The following is a 21,243-nucleotide window of genomic DNA, read 5'->3' as shown; positions in this document are numbered from 1 at the left end:
AACAATAAGGTTTATGGTAATGTTGACTACAAAAAGCATACAGTTAGATGTTTATTTTCATTTTTCATAAATGTAAAATTTCCGATTTTTTTACATCATTATTTTTTTTAAAGAATCCTTATATTTAATGTCTTTTGTTATCAACCTAATGATACAGTCTTCTTTTAAAAGCGACTTTGTTTCGTTTTCCTTAAAAAAGAAAATCACTTGAAAATAGCTCCAAAGACCTATTTCAGATAGGTCAATAGAGCTATTATAGGTCTTTACAGCTATATAGCTCAATCGGCAGAGTGTACTGGACCTGATTATAATCGTCATACCGCATCTTAATGATCATGACGACTGTGAGTCATTTACGGCTGATTTACAGAATAGTAAACAGTCTAATTAGAGGATATAATTCTTCCTCTGTTTATAAGGTGAATGATTTTTTTTCTTTTAATATGTCTTTCTGTCACTTGGATGTCATATGCAAGAAATCCTCATTGTGATCGTAACAGAAGAAAGAGAAATACAACAGCCAGACAGCTGGGTTTCGGACCGGGGATCTCCCGAACTCTAGCCAGAAGCTCTAACCAATTTAGCTACCTGGTCGTCGGCAATCGACCTAATTACAATTTTTTAACATGAAAGAGAGTAGTGTGCTTCCACCGAGAATCGAACCAGCATACAGCTTCCCACTCAACTGCTCTACCAATTTAGCTAAAGGGAAATTCCCTCCAGTGTGTAACAGGAGAGGAAAAATGCACGGTTAGACCGGGGTTCGAACTCTAGACGGACGCTCAACCAGTTGAGCTATCTGGTCGCAGACGATCGACCCAGTCCAGTTCCTCTACAAGTGTAAACCTTGAAGGGGATGATATCATTCCAGTCACTGCATACCATTGTCAATCTGCACCAGCCAACCTGTACAAGAATTGTAACATCCGTACCAGAAATTTTTAATGTTAAACCTTGGTACAAGTCAACTGCTATGGATTGCCAATGGTATGGATTGACTTGACTTGTGACAATCATTTATTTACAATTAAAACCTGCCACACGGTGACTCCTTTGCAACTTTATAGGTGATTACCCTCGAACACCACTTCAACCTAGGTTCTTATATCCCCATCATCACAGGGAGGACCACAGACACAAGTTGTAACAGGTTTTTGTGGCCCTCGAGCTCTATTGTGTGCTTTCATTGAGATCAAACAGTGAATACTTCACCCCACTCTTGATTCCCTGTACATCATTCTTTCAATTTAGTTTGTAACCCATGCTACCTGGTCTCTGAGGATCATGCCAGTCCAGTTTTACTCTGGGATGCTTACGTTTTCAACTCTAAGGTAATATGGTTAAGCTGCAGAAGGGAACAAACACCCTGATTAAGTAACAACACAAACTTATCACAGAAATGCCCATAAAGCAACCCCTGACATAATACAGAACATAACAAATTACCAAACTTTACACTTACCGGTATAGATTATGAATAATTCAGAATTACTTCATCACAAGGCCAGTATCTGTTGACTTTCAGCCAGTTTCAAGGCATGAAGCTAAAGGGAAATTCCCTCTAGTTTAAAGCTAGATGGATGTTATGATCATAAATGAACAATTTAAACCTGCCTCCATAAAACAAATTGTCTTGGGTTACCAGGTAAATTGTAGGCTGTAGGTGGGTAAAATGCCAGTGTTTGAAAGTCATTAGTTCATATCTGAATCAGGCCATCGCTTCATGCCTCTCCTTAAACAAAAACAGTTTTCCACTTGACGAAGAGAAGTGGAAAGATTTTCCACTAAGTCAGTATACAGGGGATCAAAGTGCCGAATATGGTTGGGCGCCTACAGTAAAGATAGTGTTCGAGGGTGAACACCTATAAAGTTGCAAAGGAGTCGACGTGTGGCAGGTTTTAATAGTAAATAAATGATTGTCACAAGTCAAGTCAATCCATACCATTGGCAATCCATAGCAGTTGACTTGTACCAAGGTTTAACATTAAAAAATTCTGGTACGGATGTTTCAATTCTTGTACAGGTTGGCTGGTGCTTTTCCCCAAAGTGTCAGCAAACAATGGCTCTCCAGCTCAAGGTTGGTGCCAGAACTATTGAGACTGTTCCAGCTGTTAAAAACCTAGGGGTATACTTTGACAGTTCTTTGAACATGGAGAAACAAGTGAACGCTATTGCCAAATCCTGTTACTACCAGATCAGGAACATCGGCTGTATTTGGCAGTTTCTAACTGCAGATGCCTGCAAGATTTTGGTGCATTCACTTGTTACCTCTTGGTTGGATTATGGTAACGCCCTGCTCTGTGGTTTATCTGACAAACTAACTAGTCGTCTGCAGAGGGTTCAGAACACTGCAGCACGGCTAGTTACTCGTACTCGAAAGAGAGAGCACATCACACCTGCGCTTTATTCGTTGCACTGGTTACCTGTACGATACAGGTCGCAGTACAAAATTCTGGTATACACATACAAGGCACTGAATGGAACAGCTCCTCAGTACCTACAGGAACTTGTTACCCTGTATCAGCCGTCAAGATCACTGCGGTCGGAGTCAGAATCTTTGTTGTGTGTCCCAAAATCTCGTACTGTGACCTACGGAAACAGATGCTTTGGGAGGGTTTCGGCTACGTTGTGGAATAGCTTACCATCTGCTATTAGGAAGTCGAATACCCTGGCCAAGTTCAAGAGGGACATAAAAACTCACCTCTTCATGTCTGCATTTTAGAATCTTTGCAAAGACGTCATGTAAATACCACCCTTTTGTTTGTTCAATTATGTGCACATTGCTTGTTAAATGTATGAAAGTGATTGCAAGCCTTTGTTGTTTGTTTTCACAATTATAACCATTACTATTATCCATATGTTGTTAAGCACCTTAGAGTAATTTTACAAATTATATAGGGCGCTATATAAATGCTGTATATTATTAAGATGTTGCTCACTTCTTTCGTGTTGGATATGTAAAGGTTATATCTTGACTGTAGACAATATATTCTGACCACATTGATAGAATTTAGATCTCCTGTGGACATGATCTTCACACCAGAGTTATGGTCTCACAACTTACCGCAGACTTTAGTAGGTTTATAGATTGGCAATGCAGAGCATATCTAAACATAATGACAAACGTTTAAGTTTCTGCACATTGCTAATGTACAGTCTTCAATACATATTGTTACCCTTTTCATACTTGGCCTTTTCAACGACCATGATCATCATCAGTGAGACAAGATGGTCATTATATACATGTAGGTCAAATACAAAATGTACTGTTCAGTTCAACAGACAGTCACTAACATGTACTAATTAATGAACTTTGTTTTCAATTAAGGGTACGCCAATAAAAGATGTTGTTATACCAGACAGTGCTCAGAAAAGCTTGCTGCTGCAGAAGCACTGTGACTACATAGCTTCATATGGATCAAAGAAAGATGATTACGTAAGTATATAGTACACATCGGTAGGTGATATTGTAACAATGTTGTTTAATAAAAGACAAAACTAGAGAGTTCCCATCTGCATGTAATCAAATCTGTTATAAAATAATTTGAAGATGTTTTCTTTAACTCCATCAAATTAAAAAATAAAGCTGTATGGTTTACTGTCTGGTTTACTGTCTGGCTGTCAGAATAACTCAAGTTGAATAACTGAACTATTTTGAAATTGGAAAATATTTTTATGCATCATATCAAAGCAAAATAATACTTGTAATAAAACATATAAGCACAAGATTATATGTAATACTTTTTATTCCATGACAGTAGTTTAAACTCAAAGTACTATTTTCAATCCAGTTTAGATCCTCATCATACTGTGTAATGTATTTTTTGCTACTATTTATTTATTAGGAGCAATTGTATTTGGGGAATTTCTTTACACTTCTGAATTCGTTTTTGTGGGGAACTTATAGTACCTGTATTTGTTTTGTCTGTCCGTCACACAACTTGTTAGCAGATTTTATCTGACCATTTCAAAGTAAGTATGGTAGCATACCTTGTATCTGACCTTGACAAAGTAAGTATGGTAGCATACCTAGTATCTGACCCTAACAAAGTAAATATGGTAGCATACCTTGCATTGTGGAATGCATAACATTGTATGAATATGTTCAGGAAGCCTTCATCAGTTCTAATCGTGCTTTTGTTTCAAAAATATATTATGAGTATCACTGAGTGAGTACCTTCTATGTTTATAGGAGTACTGTATTACTGAGTACCTTCGTATGAGTGGGATGTACTGGGGCCTGACTGTGATGGACCTGATGGGACAGCTGAACCGCATGGACAAAGACCAGGTCCTACAGTTTATACAGCAGTGTCAGCATGAGTGTGGTGGGATCAGTGCCAGTATAGGTCACGACCCCCACCTCCTCTACACACTTAGTGCCACATAGGTAGGTCATGACCCCCACCTCCTCTACACACTTAGTGCCACATAGGTAGGTCATGACCCCCACCTCCTATACTCAATCAGTTGACACACAAGTCTAACAAAGTAAGTATGGTAGCATAACTTGTATCTGACCATAGCAAAGTAAATATGGTAACATACCTTGGCATTGTGGAATGCATAACATTGTATGAATATGTTCAGGAAGCCTTCATCAGTTCTAATCGTGCTTTTGTTTCAAAAATATATTATGAGTATCACTGAGTGAGTACCTTCTATGTTTATAGGAGTACTGTATTACTGAGTACCTTCGTATGAGTGGGATGTACTGGGGCCTGACTGTGATGGACCTGATGGGACAGCTGAACCGCATGGACAAAGACCAGGTCCTACAGTTTATACAGCAGTGTCAGCATGAGTGTGGTGGGATCAGTGCCAGTATAGGTCACGACCCCCACCTCCTCTACACACTTAGTGCCACATAGGTAGGTCATGACCCCCACCTCCTATACTCAATCAGTTGACACACAAGTCTAACAAAGTAAGTATGGTAGCATACCTTTTATCTGACCCTAACAAAGTAAGTATGGTAGCACACCTTGTATCTGACCCTGACAAAGTAAGTCTCGTAGGATACCTTGTATCTGACCCTGACAAAGTAAGTCTCGTAGGATACCTTGTATCTGACCCTGACAAAGTAAGTATGGAAGCATACCTTGTATCTGACCCTAACAAAGTAAGTATGGTAGCATACCTTGTATCTGACCATAGCAAAGTAAATATGGTAGCATACCTTGGCATTGTGGAATGCATAACATTGTATGAATATGTTCAGGAAGCCTTCATCAGTTCCAATCGTGCTTTTGTTTCAAAAATATATTATGAGTATCACTGAGTGAGTACCTTCTATGTTTATAGGAGTACTGTATTACTGAGTACCTTCGTATGAGTGGGATGTACTGGGGCCTGACTGTGATGGACCTGATGGGACAGCTGAACCGCATGGACAAAGACCAGGTCCTACAGTTTATACAGCAGTGTCAGCATGAGTGTGGTGGGATCAGTGCCAGTATAGGTCACGACCCCCACCTCCTCTACACACTTAGTGCCATACAGGTAGGTCATGACCCCCACCTCCTATACTCAATCAGTTGACACACAAGTAGGTAACTCACAAATCTTACCTCCTACACACACTTTATTGGGGGCCATACAGGTAGGTAACAGCTGGTACACAATCCGAACCACACAGATAGGTCACGACCCCAAACCTTTTATACAGGTATGGATGACCTTCATTTTTATACACTCAGCAACATACATTTATCTCCCATACCCCAAACTTTTTAATATAAATTCTGCACCATGCAGGTAGGTCCCATACCCTTAACTGTACAGGTAGGTCCCATACCCCAAACTTTGTTGTATGAACTAAGCACCATACATGTAGGTCCAATACCCCAAACTTTGTTGTATGAACTCATCAACATACAGGTAGGTCCCATACCCTTACCTGTACAGGTAGGTCCTATATCCAAATTTTTGTTATATAAACTCTATACCATACAGGTAGGTCCGATACCCTTACCAGTACAGGTATATCCCATTACCCAACCTTTGCTGTATGAACTCGGTAACATACCCATCTTCTGACACTGAGCATCAAACTTCAGGTAGGTCCTGACACCCACCTTTGTATTGTTATTGAGATTTATGTCAAAGAATATTTACTGTTTTAAACTTGTTTTTCTAAATGAAAGTTAAAGTGTCAGGTATCTACTGTGTATTATTCTAAACCTGTGCTTTCTAACCTAAGTTACAGTCTCTTTCCCTCACTGTTAACCAGATCCTTACCCTGTATGATGCTGTTGACATGGTAAACGTGGAGAAGGTTGTGGAATATGTCCGCTCTCTACAACAGGATGATGGCAGTTTCTACGGTGATAAATGGGGTAAGAACAAGCACACACATAAAAAGATACTCTACTAACTTTGTCTAGTTATCTCCTAATCTCGAGAAGTACACCTCAAAACGAACTTCAGGTATTCATAAGTCCTATACATGCAACAATATCATTTGCAAATAAATTTAAGTAATAATCATCCATTGATTCACAGAAAGTCATTGCATGTTTTGAATTTTTAGGTGAAGTTGATACAAGATTTTCCTTCTGTGCTGTGGCATGCCTGTCTCTGTTGGTAAGTCAGACTTACTGAAATGGTTAATGAATTGCACGATTTTGTTACTGTAACAAAGACATTGTTAATCTAGGATAGAGATTTTACATTTATCTACAATGTGGTCAGCACATTTAAGGACGTCAATCTCAGCGTAGCAGTAATCTAGTTCTACCCGCGAAAACAAAACAAATCATTCCTTGACCCTTCAAATTACCTTGTTAGAAGAGTAGGGTCAAGGTTGTATGATGCTATTTGTTGTGTAAAAACATTGTCAGCAGAACAATCTTATTCATTCATTCTCCCATATAAACATGCATTACTAATTTGGGTGTGGGTTACATGTTAACTGGATGCTTACATTCCTCAATACTGAATGGTTAAAACTGTAAAAACTGAATTTTTCTAAGGCAAACATTGCAGGTAAAAATGCAATTCATTTTTTATTGAGTTATATGTTTTTACATAAAGTACAGTATACTACATTATATCATCAGCCTGCTTATAAACTGTGTGTTGATTAGGGTCGACTGGATGCGATAGATGTGGATACCACTGTAGAGTTTGTAGTGACCTGTATGAACTTTGATGGTGGGTTTGGGTGTCGCCCGGGCAGTGAGTCCCACGCCGGTCAGATCTACTGCTGTGTGGGGACCCTGGCCATTACTGGTAACCTTCACCACATCAATGCTGACCTCCTTGGCTGGTGGCTTTGTGAACGCCAGCTTCCCTCAGGGGGCCTTAATGGTAAGACTGCCACTATCGACAAAAACAGCATTCATTAAATGATAATGAGAATTTATTTCAGGATGTTTTCTGACTGATCACATGAGATAAAAGAAATGTTCCTATATTTCATATATCACTTTTATAATGGTAAACTCTGTGTTTACTTGTGTAGATGTACCGTTATGGTATATTTTGAACACTGTGGTTACATTTTGTGTTTTTCAGGTCGACCAGAAAAAATGCCAGATGTGTGTTACTCCTGGTGGGTGCTTGCTTCTCTCAAAATCATCGGCAAGATCCACTGGATTGACAAGGTATTTGTGATATGTACGAGGCAATACTGTTATAAAGTTTTCTGTCATTTTTCTGTCTGTCTGTTTGTTACCTTCATGATTCAGTTTCTGTATGCCACATGGTATGAATATTACAAAGAGCTCATAATATGTTATTACAACATCAACTGCGGTTATACAATTAACTATTTTTTTATAATTATTAATCCAGTGATACACTTTACAGGTTTTTTAGTCTCAAAATAGTTTATCAGACTAAAATGAATATTTTGTTCTTGTGATTTATGAATAAAAAATCTTTTTTTTCAGGAAAAGCTTGAAAAATTTATTTTGGCCTGTCAAGATGAAGAAACAGGAGGTGTATCTGACAGACCAGGCAATATAGTGAGTTATACTTTAAAAGTTCTCCTGTTGTATTGTAAGTTAATGTATGTGGTAAATGAAGCTAAAATCAACATTTCACACATTTCTGGGGTAACAGTGATCATACATCACACATTTCTGGGTTAACAGTGGTCATACATGCCAGAATTCTCGGAGACCAATCTGTGATTTTTACAATCATTTTAAGGGATTTGAGGTTAAATAAGGGAGGTTTTATTTGCAGCGTTTTTCAAAGCAAAAAGTCTATCTTACTCAACTAAATTATCGAAATAAAGCACAAAATCTTAAAGTAAGGAACTTTATTTTGACTTAGGCAGGTTTATTTTGTAAATATTGAATATGACTATTTTTATTTAATAGCACAAAGTTTACAATATATAAATATGATATTCATTAGCAGGTGACGGTGAACATTGTCAACCCGAGAAAACCATTGTCACCTGAGGCGAAGCCGAGGGTGACAATGGGTTTTTGAGGGTTGACAATATTCACTGTCACCTGCTAATGAATGTCATATCTATTTTGTTACACCAAAATTCTTTGTAGCTCAGAAACGGCAGCAAACCTCGATAATGACATCTTGTTTGTTTACAATCGCTATCGCACCGGCGCTTGATAAAATTGGTTGTTGCCGTCAAACGTTCTTGTGACCATCACGGTTGGGAAACGAAGCGGTGAACGCATATTTTTCGTGCATGTGATATTTTTCACTGTCTCATGGCAATATCACCCGCGCCCCTTAAAACCAATGTATTTTTGGAGGGTGACAGAGAAAACAAAATATCACATAGTTGAGATATACTGTGATCTGCACTAAATCAATGTTATGCAATTTCTACAATCAGATTAAATTAAAATCTTAACAGAGCTGACTTGATATAGTATGTATAGTTGTGAATTAGTTTCTGGTAAATACACATTTTAATCTCTGGGATGGGTTGTTGTTGTAGAATTTCTGTCAATATTTCAATGATAAATGTTTACTTTGTAGGTTGACCCGTTCCACACTCTTTTTGGTGTTTGTGGCCTGTCTTTGCTGGGCAATGAGACCATCAAACCTGTGAACCCAGTATATTGTATGCCCGAGGATGTCATACAGCGAGCAGGCATTAGACTGGAACTGTTGTGATCATCTCACCTAGGGTGTCATAGCTATGTGCGTCATTGATAATTTGTGATATCTAAGAGGACATGATTACACAAAACACTTGTACCCGAGTCGGACACGTGTGAAGGTACTGTCCAGCAGACTGTTACAGCTGTGGGGCTCCATCTTAGCCTATGTTGTTGTACAAGTAGAGTTGAGCAACTGTTTACTGGATCATTTAGATAAAATGTGAGAGGTTACTTACAGGCCAGGCCAATGTCAGTCATGTACATTCCATTAGAATGGATTCCTTCAGATTGGGGACTTCAATCTGGTCATGTCTGGACGAAAGATTTTGATTGTAAATGGACTTTAGGTTGATTTTATGTTTGTTATGAACGAAACCCATTATTCTTCAATAACAATGTGCATAGAAATATAGATGTATCTAATTCCCTCTTTTAACTCCAGTTGTAATGTGATGTAAGAATGAATGCTGATCTACGCAGATGCTGCCTTTGTAATGTCCCAATAATAGTGTGTATCATAAGATGTTTAGCAGAACAAAATACAGTGGAACGCTATAGGGAAAGTAATATTCGATTGTTTACCTTTTTTTGGAAATCAAATGTGAAATACTTAATTTAAAAAGGAAGGTTAATGTGATTCCTCTGTGTATGTATGTTAAGATGAACAAACATTTGTGTAGAACTTGTTTATTTTCATTAAAACAAATTTAAATTATTAGATATTAAAGGGTCAAGTTAACACAACTATTTGTATGCTATGACTGTAATTTAAAAGATAGAAGTATTGTATTTAGTAATCAAATCATAGTCACTGTAAATATTCACCATGTTTTCAGATAAATAACAATTACAGATAATGAATTCCTGGCGATAAATATTGATTCTGATACTTGTGTTACTGAGTTTTAAAATGTTTGTACATACATAATGTAGACAAAAGTATTTGATTTTGTTGATTTGTGAATATTGATGTTGCACATTACTCCTTTTACACAACTATTGTGCAGATTATTTATAATAAATTAATTGCCAAATCTTATATATAGTGGGTGTGTTGACCATTTTTAGTTCACTTTGGAAGAGTTATAGTCTTTAAACAACTTCTGAAGTACGGTATGGCAGACGGTCACAACATTTTGCTGGTAGCTTCCTTAGGTAAAGCCCCACAACCTACTTTGACCTAATTTCAAGTTCAAAATTTACTCTTTATAGTCAGTAGCTAGTAGCTTGCTGCCATTGAATGCTATGAACTTTGTGAGAAAATCTTATTATGACCTGTAATTAAGGTTACAGGATTAAAATTTCTTGAAAAAAACTTCTGTAGAACAGAAAGGGCTAGAGTAACTATATTCTCCCGGTTGCTTGCTTTCATTAAGTTCTACACAACCATGCAAACAGAAACAACCTTGACCCATATTCCAGGTCAATATTTGCGATAATTAATGACCTTGACTAAGTTTCAAGGTCAAAGGGTTCAAATCTTATCAACTTTTATTATTGACAAATGTAGACTTTTTTAAATCTTGTCTTTTATCTGACAATCAGCGTCTGTTAACTATTATTTAAATCGTATAATTCTGCTATATGACCATTGACATATATTAACTGTTGTATAAAGTTTAATATTTTTTCTGTCTGACCATCGACAGCCATTAGTCGATTTTTTTTATATGTCTGTTTTCTGCTACGTATTTTGTCCCAGTGGTTAAGGCGACTGGCCGTTTACCACCACTAGCCCTCGACCACTGGCTCGCAGGTTCGAGGCCAATGTACGTAAGTCAGAAGGTACTGACCGCAGCTCGGGGGCTTTTCTCCAGATACTCCGGTTTTCCTCCGCCAACAAAACCTGTCACGTCCTTAAAGACCATAGCTATTAATAGGACATAAAACACAAACAAAACAAACAAAAATGACAAAAAAAACTTTAAGTGTATGCTTTATTATGCTTTTGGCAATCAGAGATTTACACTTGACTGCATACTGTGGTTGACGATGTATTAAAGGGACATTTCTACCCAGACTGTCACAAACTCGGCTTGGCTTACTTTCGTGTCCTCTGAAATGTACAACTTCCAAATATAAATGTACAGTAGGTTGTTCAGCATATATTGATTTGATTGATAAATCTGAAAAACATGTTACCAAGATTTGTTTGATAACAGTAATATTACATTAAAAGCATTCACTGAATCGAATCAAAGCAACTGAGCACCTTAAATGCATTGAATATCCTTTGTTAGCAAGCTGAAATATAATACTCTTGTCTAATACGAGAGAAGCGTAAATAAATAACTAATATTACATGTTAATAAGATTCTTCAAAAGTAATAATTGATCTTGCTCGTTGTGCTTCAAGTTTCTGTCAAACAGAAATAGAACAACATGTCTAAATTTGTACGTGGTACTTAAAATAGCACAATCGTACTTAAACATGTTATTCTTTTTATATATTATATTTTTTCGCATTGACAGAAACAAAAACCTGAAATAGATCACATCATCTCTCAATATCAAGATACCTTGAATTTTTTATGTAACTAGCTTGTGAAAATGAGATTTGGTCAGCGTAATGGAACACTTCGCTGATTTACAATGTACGTATGTTTTACTTACGGTTTCTGTCGAAGTAATAGAACACCCTGGCCAAGTCTGGTGTGAGCGAAAGTGTATCGTCGCCGTCTGTGTCAGCGTGGTGGAACAGTGTCCTGCCACTCTCGGGTGTCCCAAGATGCTTCTCCGCCCACACCTTCAAGAACTCAGTCTCTTCAACAGACCCGTCCACTACGACACGTAAGGACAAATTTGACATAAACAAGAGAAAAGAGTATAACGAAGTGTGAACAATACCACAATTCGAACTCAAAATCAGTAAAACTAGAGAAAAGTATTAACAAATGAACAATTTACATGGAGATCCTTGAAAAGTACTACGTTAATAAATCGACTTAGCACGAAAGTGTAATTCTGTAGTCAATGTTGCCAAATATATGCTGGAAACTGATAAACTTATAGCTTTATAATTGAAAATTTTATTTTAGAAGAAATGCCTTTTTTACTGCAAGATATGGAAATCTCTAGAACAGTCCACTTCCATTTTGTAAATACAATGAAAGTGTGTTCGCCGATAACAAAACAAAAATTGAAATTCATAAGATAAAGATCATTTTGCTTCCCTTTTTGAAAATCCAACCCCAATATCCTGCTTGTGGTAAAGTTAATTTATAAGACAAGCGAAATAACTGTACAGTTTATTTTTTAACATTTCTGAGAGAATAAAAAAAAATAATGAGGGATTTTTATAAATTTGAGGGGGGGGGGGGGGGGGGGGGGAGGAGGGAAGAAATATACTCTGAGAACAAATCGCATTCAGACAAAAGAATCAGAATATGGGGGGGAAATCACATCAGGGGGATATCGGAAACGCAGGTCTGATAAATCATTATAACAAATGGGGAAAACAACGCTGGGATACCAGTAGAATATACAAATGAATTTACATTTTGTAAATTTTGTAACTTGAATAATTGTCAGTTTTAAGGTCATTAACTATACGACACAGATTTGTAATAGACAGAAAAGAAAAGTACAGATATCTTAAGTAAAGCATTGGGTAAAGAGGATTCAATTTGATTGTTCAGTAGAACATACAGAGAAATAGCTGATGCACTACTTGAGACCACACACCTGTGGCAAACCAACTCAAAATTTGATACCCAGAAAAGGGCGTCAAAGTGTTAGCGACATCTTAAATTGAAATAGATGTATATATAGATATATCTAAATGAGACGGAGTTAATGAGTTTACGATAACTGTAAATGAAATAAAGATATCTCTGAAAGAAAAAGAGATATAGATCTCTCAAGAAAAAAGAAGAGATTTTTAATTTAAAAAAGATATATCAAAATGAATTAAAGATTCTGTGTCTTTAAATGTAATAGTGATAGCATATAACAAAACAAACATAATATATTTGGGTTTTTTGGTATATTTATAATTATATGCTATCAGTTGTTTATATATTTATAAGATATCATCTAAGTCAATAGAGATATCTCAGTTTGTTTAAGAGATATCTCCTTGAGTGTATGGAATATCTGTTTTTGGTATTAAATGTTAAGTTGGGCTTGTCAACACATCAGTCTTTGCCATATATGATGTGGATGACAGGGGGTTCAATCACTGTGGATGAGAGAGGGGTTCAATCTCTGGATGAGAGAGGGGTTCAATCACTGTGGATGAGAGAGGGGTTCAATCTACTTGGATGAGAGAGGGGTTCAATCTCTGTGGATGAGAGAGGGGTTCAATCTCTGTTGATGAGAGAGGGGTTCAATATATGTGGATGAGAGAGGGGTTCAATCTCTATGGATGAGAGAGGGGGTCAATATATGTGGATGAGAGAGGGGTTGAATCTCTATGGTTGAGAGAGGGGTTCAATATATGTGGATGAGAGAGGGGTTAAATCTCTGTTGATGAGAGAGGGGTTCAATATCTGTGGATGAGAGAGGGTTTTAATCTCTATGGATGAGAGAGGGGATCAATCTCTGTGGATGAGAGAGGGCTTATATCACTGGATGAGAGAGGAGTTCAATCTCTGTGGATGAGAGGGGGGTTCAATATCTGTGGATGAGAGAGGGGTTCAATCTCTGTGGATGAGAGAGGGGTTCAATCACTGGATGAGAGAGGAGTTCAATCTCTGTGGATGAGAGAGGGGTTCAATCTCTGTTGATGAGAGAGGGGTTCAATATCTGTGGATGAGAGAGGGGTTCAATCTCTATGGATGAGAGAGGGGTTCAATCTCTGTGGATGAGAGAGGGGTTCAATCTCTGTGGATGAGAGAGGGGTTCAATCTCTGTGGATGAGAGAGGGGTTCAATCTCTGTGGATGAGAGAGGGGTTCAATCTCTGTGGATGAGAGAGGGGTTCAATCTCTGTGGATGAGAGAGGGGTTCAATCTCTGTGGATGAGAGAGGGGTTCAATCTCTGTGGATGAGAGAGGGGTTCAATCTCTGTGGATGAGAGAGGGGTTCAATCTCTGTGGATGAGAGAGGGGTTCAATCTCTGTGGATGAGAGAGGGGTTCAATCTCTGTAGATGAGAGAGGGGTTCAATCTCTGTGGATGAGAGAGGGGTTCAATCTCTGTGGATGAGAGAGGGGTTCAATCTCTGTGGATGAGAGAGGGGTTCAATCTCTGTGGATGAGAGAGGGGTTCAATCTCTGTGGATGAGAGAGGGGTTCAATCTCTGTGGATGAGAGAGGGGTTCAATCTCTGTGGATGAGAGAGGGGTTCAATCTCTGTGGATGAGAGAGGGGTTCAATCTCTGTGGATGAGAGAGGGGTTCAATCTCTGTGGATGAGAGAGGGGTTCAATCTCTGTGGATGAGAGAGGGGTTCAATCTCTGTGGATGAGAGAGGGGTTCAATCTCTGTGGATGAGAGAGGGGTTCAATCTCTGTAGATGAGAGAGGGGTTCAATCTCTGCACAGTTGTGGGGTTATTCGGTGTCCCATTAATTGTACTTACTTTGATTACCCTCTCCATGTTTTAGTGTACTTAATACTTGCGTATAGATCACTTTAAATTGTTTTTGATGCACATACATGGAATTGGTTATTGATGTAAGAACATACTATCCAAATCGAAGTCGGTGAATATATCGTCTACTTCGGCCTTTGTAAGAAAGCCATCATTGGTTCTATTTTGTTCCGCCAAACGGAAGAGTTTGCGCGCCTCTGGACTGTCTGGAAGAGCCGGGCGGCCAGGGTGACACAGTACACTAGTGAGCGACAAAGTAAATAGTGATTATAAGGGCATGGACATCCTCGGTATCCAGGGGTAACGCTCACTTCCGCTCTCTACACCCTTGGAATACGAAGATAGCTGTTTGATTGGTGTCGGGTAAAAAAAACACTGACCAATCGCTAGGCTGATATGCCTACCTGTCCTTTGAAGATTACAAAGGAGAGATGCCCGACTTCAAAGCCTTTCAATTTTTACTGTTAATTGATTGCGAGATTCTTTTGAGGTACATCAAACGATCGAACTGGTATACTTGTCTCATCAACAAAGTGACGCACACCGAGCCTTCGATTTTGCTATGACATATTTCAGGGCTGTAGAGAGCGAAAGTGAGCGTAACCCCTGGATATCGAGGATGGGGCATGGATAGCATAGTATATTAAACGATACAGACATATTTATTTAGATAAAACATTCAACATTCAGGTTAAAATATATTATAACCATTATCCTCATTTCTAGATATTTGTTTTCTATAGAAGCATTCTTTATATATCTCGTAACATTTTACACAATTATAGTTATTCGAAATTGGAATATTTGAAGAAGAAACTATCAAACAAATACAGTCACCACCCCAAAACAATCAGAAATGTAAATACCGGTGCAATACTCATTTGTTAGCTTTGATTTGTTTTATTTCACCTTATATACCTCCTCCATCAAGAGTCAGGGTCAAAGTCAGAGATCCACTTTGTCTTTGACCTTTGGACCCAAATGACCTTGACCATTAACCCAGTGACCCTGATCTTTGGTCAGTTGACTTATTCTTTAATTCTGACCAACTTTGCTTCTTAATATCATAACAAAATGTTCATCAGTGAAAAATACAAAACTTGGCCTTGACCCTTTGGACCCCGTAACCTGGACCGAATGTCAGTTGACTCTGTGTTAAGTTCTGAACAACATTGCTTCAAAGTGTCATAGCAAAATGTTCACCAGTGAAAAGATACAAAATTTAACCTTGACCTTTGACCCAATGACCTTGACCTTTGGTCAGTTGACTCCTTGTTTAATACTGATCACTTTGCTTCATCATGTCATAACAAAATGTTCATCAGTAAAAAGATGCAAAATTTGACCTTGACCTTTGAATATAATGACCTTGAATATTGACCTCTACTTCTTACCTCGGTGTGTCTCTTTGTTTAATTCCGAACAACTTTGCTACATAATGTCATAGCGAAATGTTCACCAGTGAAAAGCTACAAAATTTGACCTTGACACCTGACCCGATGACTTTGACCTTTGGTCAGTTAACTCCTTGTTGAATTCTGATCAACTTTGCTTCATAATGTCATAACAAAATGTTCATCAGTGAAAAGATGTAAAATTTGACCCTGACCTTTGAACCTTATGACCTTGACATTTGACCTTGAATTTTTACCTTAGTGTGTATTTTTGTGAACTGAACATCTTGGCCAAGTTTCATGTACATCGGTCAATAAATACCTGCCAGGAACAAAATTTGACAGACAGACAGACAGACAGACAGACAGACAGACAGACAGACAGACAGACAGACAGACAGACAGACAGACAGACAGACAGACAGACAGACAGACAGACAGACAGACAGACAGACAGACAGACAGACAGACAGACAGACAGACAGACAGACAGACAGACAGACAGACAGACAGACAGACAGACAGACAGACAGACAGACAGACAGACAGACAGACAGACAGACAGACAGACAGACAGACAGACAGACAGACAGACAGACAGACAGACAGACAGACAGACAGACAGACAGACAGACAGACAGACAGACAGACAGACAGACAGACAGACAGACAGACAGACAGACAGACAGACAGACAGACAGACAGACAGACAGACAGACAGACAGACAGACAGACAGACAGACAGACAGACAGACAGACAGACAGACAGACAGACAGACAGACAGACAGACAGACAGACAGACAGACAGACAGACAGACAGACAGACAGACAGACAGACAGACAGACAGACAGACAGACAGACAGACAGACAGACAGACAGACAGACAGACAGACAGACAGACAGACAGACAGACAGACAGACAGACAGACAGACAGACAGACAGACAGACAGACAGACAGACAGACAGACAGACAGACAGACAGACAGACAGACAGACAGACAGACAGACAGACAGACAGACAGACAGACAGACAGACAGACAGACAGACAGACAGACAGACAGACAGACAGACAGACAGACAGACAGACAGACAGACAGAGCCCTAATTACAAATTACATTGTATGTGTGCATCAACTGTTCACATAATACTATTGTACGGATACATCAATTAATTACAAATCACACTGTATGTGTGTATACACTGTTCACATAATACTATTGTACGTATACATACATTAATTACAAATTACATTGTATGTGTGCATAAACTGTTCACATAATGCTAATGTACGTATACATCAATTAATTACAAATCACATTGTATATCTGTATACACTGTTCACATAATACTATTGTACGTATACATACATTAATTACAAATTACATTGTATGTGTGTATAAACTGTTCACATAATACTATTGTACGTATATATATATAATATACATTTTACAATTGTATACGTCTACACCGATCTACATGTGGTAATATTATATACTTACCCACACAGGACTGCACATGTTATCAAAAGATGAGAAAACCTTGTCTCAATCATCTGAAAATACCGTCATTTTATAAGCTCAGTGTATCATAGCTAACATAATATTATAAGCACAAGCAACATTAAAATCATGAAAACGCTTATAATTACCAGTAGAATGGGTTATAAACAATGTACCAATACTCTCAAAGGAACTTAAATGTTATTTTTCCGCATAACCGGATATACATCAGTAATTAAGGTCCTTGTTCATGAGCATATGTGTAAAATATATAACTTGAATTTAAACAGGCCTTAGTAGTTTATAATGCATTCTTACCTTGATTGGATATACTGTCACACTTACAATAACCAGACAACAGGAAGCTCTTTAGCTAGACCGTGTGAGAAACGAACAAGTGGTGTCGACTGATCATTCCACTGATAACGGGTCAACGTCCTGTCTAGGGTGTGTCTGCACTTCAACTGCAAAACTTTGTGCAACGCTTTGAACAGCAGGTTATCGAGTGCTTAATGTTTAGTAAAATAATAATGATAAACCTAGGAAACAGTAATAGGGTGCTAGATCTTTAGACAAAATAATATTGTCTATAGAGTGTTAGATCTATAGGTAAAATAATAAATATATAACCTGGTAACATGGTCATACAAAGTGTTAGATCTATAGGTAAAATTGTAAAAATATAACCAGGTGCCATGGTCATACAGAGTGTTAGATCTATAGGTAAAATAATAAATATACCACCAGGTACCATGGCCATACAGAGTGTGAGATCTATGGGTAAAATAATAAATATACCACCGGGTACCATGGCCATACAGAGTGTTAGATCTATGGGTAAAATAATAAATATACCATCAAGTACCATGGTCATGAAGAATGTTAGATCTTTAGGTAAAATAAGAATATGTACATGTATTCAGGTATGATGGTTAGAATTTCCGACCCAGGATATTATTGTTGTAGAGTGTTACTTCTTTATGTAACATAATCTATTATTATTGTAGAGTGTTACTTCTTCATGTAACATAATATATTATTGTTGTTGAGTGTTACTTCTTTATGTAACATAATCTATTATTATTGTAGAGTGTTACTTCTTCATGTAACATAATCTATTATTGTTGTTGAGTGTTACTTCTTTTGTAACATAATCTATTATTGTTGTAGAATGTTACTTCTTTATGTAACATAATCTATTATTGTTGTACAGTGTTACTTCTTTATGTAACATAATCTATTATTATTGTAGAGTGTTACTTCTTCATGTAACATAATATATTATTGTTGTTGAGTGTTACTTCTTTATGTAACATAATCTATTATTGTTGTACAGTGTTACTTCTTTATGTAACATAATCTATTATTATTGTAGAGTGTTACTTCTTCATGTAACATAATCTATTATTGTTGTTGAGTGTTACTTCTTTATGTAACATAATCTATTATTATTGTAGAGTGTTACTTCTTCATGTAACATAATATATTATTGTTGTTGAGTGTTACTTCTTTATGTAACATAATCTATTATTGTTGTAGAGTGTTACTTCTTCATGTTACATAATCTATTATAGTTGTAGAGTGTTACTTCTTTATGTAACATTATCTATTATTGTTGTAGAGTGTTACTTCTTCATGTAACATAATCTATTATTGTTGTAGAGTGTTACTTCTGTATTTATTGTCGTTTTCTGATTCTGTACTTGCATGCTGTTATAGCGGTGGTACCTTGAACAACAGAACGACAATAATAATTGTATATCAAGGTACCACCGCTATAACAGCATGCAAGTACAAAATCAGTAAACGACAATAAATACAGTAACATGAAAGAGAACACCATAACACGATCGATAATAGCAGCCCTTTTACAGTATGATAAATACTAGGATGAAAGTTTATATCATTTTTATCAAAATGCGTATTCGAAGAACACATTAACTGGAGTACTTTTTCAAACCCAAATGTCTTGACAACTGTAGGTACCGTCATACAGCAATATGATAATGCTGAGGAGGATGCTGTGTTGAGGAGGAGGATGAGGAGGATGCTGTGCTGAGGAGGATGATGAGGAGGAGGATGCTGTGCTGAGGAGGATGCTGTGCTGATGAGGAGGAGGAGGATGCTGAGGAGGATGCTGTGCTGAGGAAGATGCTGTGCTGAGGAGGATGATGAGGAGGATGCTGTGCTGAGGAGGATGCTGAGAAGGAGGATGCTGAGGAGGATGATGAGGAGGATGCTGATGAGGATGATGAGGAGGATGCTGATGAGGATGATTAGGAGGATGAATCCAGTGTCAGATTGATAGATGAACAGGATTTGAAAATGGTATTCGTTTACCTTCAAATTAGTAGTTTTTTTAATTTAATACAATTTGTACGTAAGCCCCACCACTATTCTGAACTGAGTGTGCAGCTAACACGTGAGTAGTGCATGCATCACCAATATGTTATTATCTTTCTCTTATCAAACAAAACATAGCTAAGCGAACTTCGTTGTCACATGACCAGTGCCACCATATGGTGACGGAAACTTTTACTGATATGGTCTCGCCCGGGATTTCTTGGCTTTTGTACAGGTTTAAAGATTGTTTTCCTTTCCTCATCGGCTTTTAAGTCCTGAATAGATTTGCCTCTGTGTGTTGACGCCATGGTGTGTTTATTTGTTTATTCATTTCAATTGTACTTATTAAATATTTAACATGTAAGACTTTTGCTGTTAAAAATATTTACCGAATGGAAAGTAGATAGGCAAAAATAGCACAGCATCATCACACAATAGACAAAATCGGATCCCAGCATCGATAAGAAAAACACCAACAAATACTGGGATAACATCTCAAACGAAAGGAAAAGCATGAAGACAAAGTAGGTTTTATTGCAATGTTAATAAGCTATAATAAAAGTGAGCAAGAACTTCCGTTTTGCACTTACTTACTTCCGAATCAGTCATAAGTGACAAAACATCCACTGTAACATTTGTTTATAAAACATTTTGATATTGTGAAAAACTATTTCCAAATTCCTCTCTCATAATGGAACACTTCCATATGTATTTTAAAAGTAAAGCCAGTAATTTAAAAATCAAAAGAAAGCAAGGAGTTAAGTTGAACAAGTTTATTCGGAATGATTCGATTTAACTAAAGTTATCTGTAATAATCAAATGCGAAATGTACATCTGTGACGTCATTATTCTATATGACTTATTTATGTAAATAAGTGCAAACCTAATCAAAGTAGCATTTGGAAAAGTGCGAGACCTGTCTGCTAAAATGATACATGTAAAGTAGCATACGGACGACATTTATTAGTAATTGCGAACACAGGAATAATTCATAACGTTTACCAACGTTTTATTCCCTGTCGGATTCTTATGTCGCATTCTTAACAGGGTCTTCAAATGATAGTGTAAACATGCTTTATGTCTGGGCAACCCTTTGTAAATATATCGATATACAGAGTCAAAATCAATGTTTCATATTTGTGAAATAAAATATAATAAGAAAATACTTTTGGGAAGTTGTCACTTTTCTTTAAAAACAGAAATAGAGATTTGTTGGATATTCATTCATACTCGTAAAAACTGGTAAACATATATCATGTTGTTAAATATTATGAAAAAAGGTTCAGATAAAAAATAAGTTATATATTGTTAAAAAGCCTTGTGGTACACGTCAAAGACGTATCGGAGGAAACGTAAAATGTATGAAGTTTTAAGTTAAATCAAAA

General features: G+C 37.3%; 2 protein-coding genes across 2 annotated transcripts; one reads left to right on the top strand and one right to left on the bottom strand.

Annotated features, from left to right (window-relative positions):
• Window positions 1–3,319: 3,319 nt before the first annotated feature.
• Window positions 3,320–10,142, top strand: LOC110447576 (geranylgeranyl transferase type-2 subunit beta-like; the record flags this gene model as incomplete). Its single annotated transcript, XM_021493357.1, has 8 exons — window positions 3,320–3,436; window positions 5,305–5,502; window positions 6,233–6,338; window positions 6,533–6,585; window positions 7,089–7,311; window positions 7,519–7,607; window positions 7,896–7,970; window positions 8,962–10,142. Coding segments are annotated over 8 exons (999 nt in total), but the record flags the coding sequence as incomplete, so codon positions are not given.
• An 857-nt stretch (window positions 10,143–10,999) lies between these two features.
• On the bottom strand, window positions 11,000–17,956 carry LOC110447575. Its single transcript, XM_021493356.1, has 5 exons — window positions 17,834–17,956; window positions 17,516–17,568; window positions 14,713–14,858; window positions 11,700–11,867; window positions 11,000–11,142 (listed from the first exon to the last, which is right to left on the bottom strand). The coding sequence occupies exons 2-5, from the start codon at window positions 17,566–17,568 to the stop codon at window positions 11,084–11,086; spliced, it is 426 nt and encodes a 141-aa protein (XP_021349031.1). The 5' UTR covers window positions 17,834–17,956; the 3' UTR covers window positions 11,000–11,083.
• Between the last annotated feature and the right edge of the window lie 3,287 nt (window positions 17,957–21,243).

This window comes from Mizuhopecten yessoensis, unplaced genomic scaffold (genome assembly GCF_002113885.1).
Source record: "Mizuhopecten yessoensis strain PY_sf001 unplaced genomic scaffold, ASM211388v2 scaffold3459, whole genome shotgun sequence".
NCBI lineage: Eukaryota > Metazoa > Mollusca > Bivalvia > Pectinida > Pectinidae > Mizuhopecten > Mizuhopecten yessoensis.
The sequence above is the reverse complement of the archived record's forward strand: the minus strand, read 5'-3'. Positions and strand labels throughout refer to the sequence as shown.

Excerpts from the sequence above, each read along its gene's own strand:
- LOC110447575 (XM_021493356.1), bottom strand. The coding sequence starts at position 17,568 with ATGATTGAGACAAGGTTTTCTCATCTTTTGATAACATGTGCAGTCCTG. Across the intron at positions 14,859-17,515 it reads ACATGTGCAGTCCTGTGTGG|TGTACTGTGTCACCCTGGCC; the intron begins GTAAGTATATAA and ends GTCGCTCACTAG. Across the intron at positions 11,143-11,699 it reads CTATTACTTCGACAGAAACC|AGGACACGAAAGTAAGCCAA; the intron begins GTAAGTAAAACA and ends TGTACATTTCAG.